This window comes from Otolemur garnettii, unplaced genomic scaffold (genome assembly GCF_000181295.1).
Source record: "Otolemur garnettii isolate 467f Iridium unplaced genomic scaffold, OtoGar3 scaffold00151, whole genome shotgun sequence".
NCBI lineage: Eukaryota > Metazoa > Chordata > Mammalia > Primates > Galagidae > Otolemur > Otolemur garnettii.
The window spans coordinates 2,503,201-2,507,622 of record NW_003852546.1 but is presented as its reverse complement, the minus strand read 5'-3'; the positions used below and the strand labels follow the sequence as shown (position 1 = coordinate 2,507,622).

Genomic DNA, 4,422 nt, shown 5'->3' with positions numbered 1-4,422 from the left:
ACCAGTTGAAAATCCCTGGTCTAGGACTTACTTCCCTGGAAGGCATTTCTGGACCCACCCTGGGCCAAAAGGAAACAGGGGGCCCTGAAGAATTCACCCCTACTAATGAAAAGCTTTGAAAAAACATCAGAGGTAACCAGGCAACAGTAATTCCCAGCTTTGGGTGAGACTGGGCTAGCTTCAGGTGTGACCTGGCAGGGTCCTAGCTGCATTGGCCTGGAGGAAGTGCTCCTGTCACTCTTCCCCCAACTCCAGCAGCCCAGCATAGACAGTGAGGGAAGATGGTGAGTTGGCTCAATGGCATTCCAGCCCGGCTCAAAAAAAAAAAAAAAATTCTACACTGCAGAGTGCACATACAAGAGGAACTTACCACTGATTTTTTCTCTTTTTCCCGTTCTCTATCTTTATCTACAAAACAAAGGAAATTAATTTTTAAACTCAGTTTTAAATAACTCAGTCTTCTTTGCCCTATTTGCTAAATGACCTCAGAAACAACAGTTTTTATGCATACTACTGGCCTAAAAGTGTTTACCAATTTGGGGACTCTCGGGAACAATGGTATGGTCACCACCGTGTACCTATGTGTGACACTGTGCAGCTGCTGTCTGGGTCCCATGGTTCCCCGTAGAGTGATGTGGCATCACAGCTCACAGCAACCTCAGACTCTTGGGGTTAAGCGATCCTCTTGCCTCAGCTTCCCAAGTAGCTGGGACTACAGATGCCTGCCACAACTCACAGCTATTTTTGTTGTTGTTGTAGTTGTCATTGTTGTTTGGCAGGTCCAGGCGGGGTTCGAACCCGCCAGCTCCGGTGTATGTGGCCGTCACCCTAGCTGCTGAGCTACAGGCGCAGAGCCTATCTACACATTTCATATAGCTCTTCACAGATGGCTGTCCAGTAAGCGAAAACGAAGAGGGGCTTTCACGCAGAGCACAAGGGGAGGAGTGGGCGGCAGGCACGGGTTTGGTCCTAAGATCCAGGTTCTCCTCCCGGCCCAGGGCTGACATCGCTGCACACTCAAACCACAGCTGGTTCTGGGGTGCCCCTCGACCTAAGCCGGAACCTTAGCCATAACGGTGACCTATTTCTAAGTAGGGCCCCATTCCCAAAGAGAGCAGGGTGGGCAGCGCCTAAACACACCCCTTGCAGCCGCCGGGTGAAGACTGGTTAAATGCAGCTTCCAGTACCCACCGATCCTCAAGGCCTAAACAACTAGACTAGGAAGCGGGGCTCAGGGAGCCAAGCCTGGGCCAGCAAGCTCAGAGCAGCCCTGCCCCGCGGAGTGGGGCCCCTTATCGCTCTTTAGAGCCCCTCTCCCCTTCCCAGCATGAGAGCCGGGCTCCGGGCTCCACCGCTACCCGGCGGCGGGAGCCCGGATACCCGCTAGTGACAGCCCCTCCCCCGCCCAGGGAGGAAATCGCTCGCTTCGGAGGAGTCGTTTCGGGTCTAGATGGGTCCCGGGAGCCAAGGGGTGGGAGCGGGGACTGCACACAGAGGCGCCAGCGAAGAAAAACAAAGACTCAAGTTACCCAGGAGCCAGGCCCGCCGCTGTGCCCCCCGGGAACCCGAGGCGGGCATCTCGGGGATCCCGGGGATCCCAGGTCCTACGCTGCGCAGCGCCCGGGCGGCCCAGCCCCTTAGCGGCCTCAGCAGCATGGCAGGCCCTGCCGACCTGGAGGCCCAGGTTTCCTTCCTGTGCCACTTGGTGAGAGCGCCGCACCGCACGTCCAGCCTCGGAGCGCCGCCTCGGTCCTCGGGCCCGCCCCGCCGGGACGCCAGCTTGGGCCCAGCCCTTAAAGAGACCTGGTCGCATTTTATCCTCTCAGCGAGAGGGGAAATAATCCTAGGTGGGGAGTTCGCTTGGAGTCAGAAAGTCTTCCCGCTGCTAGGACGCTGGCAGAATGCACCCAAGACCTGACAGGACTTGGAGGATGGAAGGCAATTAATACCAACAACTGACTGGTCTAGGTGGTTCAATTACTGGAATGCAGGGCCTTAAGCGAAGGATCCAAGACCAGATGAGTCAATTTCTTGGCTTGGATAGGTCAGTCAATCTAATGGAATGCAGAAACAGCAAAAAAAACCTCAAAACTACCCCTAGGTTCTGAAGAGGTGATGTTATTTATGGAGTAGAGTTAGGAATCTTACAATTACTAGCTGTGCCCTCTAGAGTAGCAATTAAAGAGAAGCAAACTATGGGACAATGACTAATTATTATCAAGAAAATGAGGAGACAATGGCTGATTATTATTGTTTTAGCTAAGCCTGTTCTTTCAAAGAGTTTGATTATTATCATTATTTTAGGTAGGCCTTTTCCTTTACAGAGTTTTGGGGCTAGTTTTCTCTAGTTCTCACCTTATACCCCTTCATCAATCTATAAGGGTAGTTTCACAGTTAACTGGAGCTGGACTGTATAATTCCAGTGCTTGGGTGGCGGGGTTTCCCACTTCTCCCAGTCCTTGACAGTCTCCTTTTACCCAGGAAAGAAGCCATTTGCCAGAGGGTTCACTTGGCTTCAGGATCTGTTATGTGAAAACCACCACCCCATTTTGTGCTTTCTAAATATCTGCCACACACCTAGCAAGGGCCAGTTTGCACTCCAGAAATAAACTTCAGGATAAAGGTCAACAGTTTTGTGAGTGGCTTGGGAAGAGTCTGTTGGTCAGATTTAACAGAATGAAATGAACTAGGCCTGAGATGGGGCAGGATCCAAAGAGATCTGAATAGACTGGGTGATGGCCAAATTATCCAAGACAGAATTTAAATCACATAAAAGGAGCAACATACTGTATACTTAACATCCCTGAAAAGAAATGCTCCAGGATGGTGGAGCTCCAAGCTCCAGCCAGCTTTATGGGAGCATTTGTGGAAAATGTAAATTAAATTCAAGTACCTGAAAAGAACTCACACTGGTGGGAGGCAAAAGAACAGACTGTGATGCCTGGGGGCGTCAAGGACAAGCCCAGGCCTTAGTTCAGGCTACATATACTCCACACCTACTCTATGCCCCACTCTGGGAATGCTGTAAGGGGAGAAGCAGATGATAAGTTCCCTGCTTTTTGTGGACCTTATATTTTTATGATGCTAAGGAATGATGGTGGCTACTCTAAACGGGGTGACCAAGGAAAATCCTCTGGGTGGCATTTGAGATGCCCAAGGTCTGCACAGGCAGGACAGCCATTCCTGGACTTCTCTTCTTGACCAACGTCCACACTCCGGCCCCCTACCCTGGGTGCTGTTCCCGACAGGAAAGCTCATCAGGAGAGCTGGAGAGCTGAGGTCATTAAGCCGGGCAGGCCAGGGCGGGCTAACTGTGGGCTGGCCCGCAGGGAGCCCCTTGAAAATCCGCAAATGTGCTACGGGAAGACGGGAGAAGAGGACAGAGCCAGAACCGCCAGCAGGCCGCAGCCATGTGGCGCATGCGTATGGGGATGGACCGCGGCGCTGTGCGCCTGCGCATACCAGGGCGAGACCCCTAGCGCGGCGGCGCGCGGCTGCGGCAGCGGCTGTTACTGCCACGCGAGGGCTGACAGGGAAGGCGGCTGAGGCGAAGGTTTGAAGGGGAAGTGCGACTGTTGGGTCTGCGGACGCGATGGAGGTCGCGCAGAGGAATCCTACACATCGCCCTTTCTGCTTCAGTGTGAAAGGCCATGTGAAGATGCTGCGACTGGTGAGAGCCGGGCCGCGGGGCGGGGGTCGGCGTTGGAGGTGCCCTAGGACAGTGAGGTGTGGCTCTGAAGAGTGCAGCACAGTGCCCCGTTTCCCCTTTCAGCCTTGCTTGTATCAGCACCTCCGCGGGGGGCAAGGCATTCCGCTCTGCCCCCTGCCCCTCTTCACACTGTTTAGGGGCACACTCATAAATCAGAATCAGCAGATCTACCCGAATGGCCTGTCCTTGGACCCACAAACCAGCTGCAGCTGTACCCCTGAACTGGCAAGGTTTTCCAAAAAGTGTTTGGGAGGCGGGGCTCAGGGGCTCATGCCTGGCATCCTAGCTTGCTGGGAGGCCGAGGCCGGTGGATTGTTTGAGCTCACGAATTCAAGACCAGCCTGAGCAAGAGCAAGACCCCATCTCTACTAAAAATAGAAAAAGTAGCTGCACCTCATGGCGGGTGCCTGTAGTCTCAGGTATTCAGAAGGTTGAAGGAAGGGGATTGCTCAAACCCAAGAGTTTGAGGTTGCTGTGAGCTATGACGCTAGGGCACTTTACCCAGAGCGAGAGAGTGAGACTTTGTCTTAAAAAAAAAAAAGTGTTTGAGGTTTCAGTGGGTGCTATGGATACTTTATAGTTATGTCAGACATTTGATGTGACCCCGCTAAAGGCTGACTGAGTCCAAGACAAGACGGGAGGAACCTGCCCATTTCTAGAGCTTCACACTTCCCAAGAGCATTGAGGTCAGTTTTGAGCAGAGATTTGGAGAA

The 4,422-nt window shown here is 53.0% G+C and overlaps 2 protein-coding genes across 4 annotated transcripts in view; one reads left to right on the top strand and one right to left on the bottom strand.

The window, feature by feature from the left end:
• TK2 (thymidine kinase 2, mitochondrial) overlaps positions 1 to 1,713 on the bottom strand; it is a 23,263-nt gene extending 21,550 nt beyond the window's left edge. The window contains exons 1-2 of one of the 2 annotated variants that reach the window (XM_012811116.2): positions 1,530 to 1,713; positions 371 to 408 (exon numbers count right to left, since the gene is read on the bottom strand). In XM_012811116.2, the coding sequence (XP_012666570.1) occupies positions 371 to 408; positions 1,530 to 1,656 (165 nt within the window). In that variant the 5' untranslated portion in view covers positions 1,657 to 1,713. The remainder of the gene's footprint in view (positions 1 to 370; positions 409 to 1,529) is intronic. The other variant, XM_023518930.1, reaches the window with a different exon arrangement.
• A 1,807-nt stretch (positions 1,714 to 3,520) lies between these two features.
• CKLF (chemokine like factor) overlaps positions 3,521 to 4,422 on the top strand; it is a 16,533-nt gene continuing 15,631 nt past the window's right edge. For both annotated transcript variants that reach the window (XM_003799450.3, XM_023518907.1), the window contains exon 1: positions 3,521 to 3,670. In XM_003799450.3, coding sequence (XP_003799498.2) covers positions 3,593 to 3,670 — 78 coding nt within the window. In that variant the 5' untranslated portion in view covers positions 3,521 to 3,592. The remainder of the gene's footprint in view (positions 3,671 to 4,422) is intronic.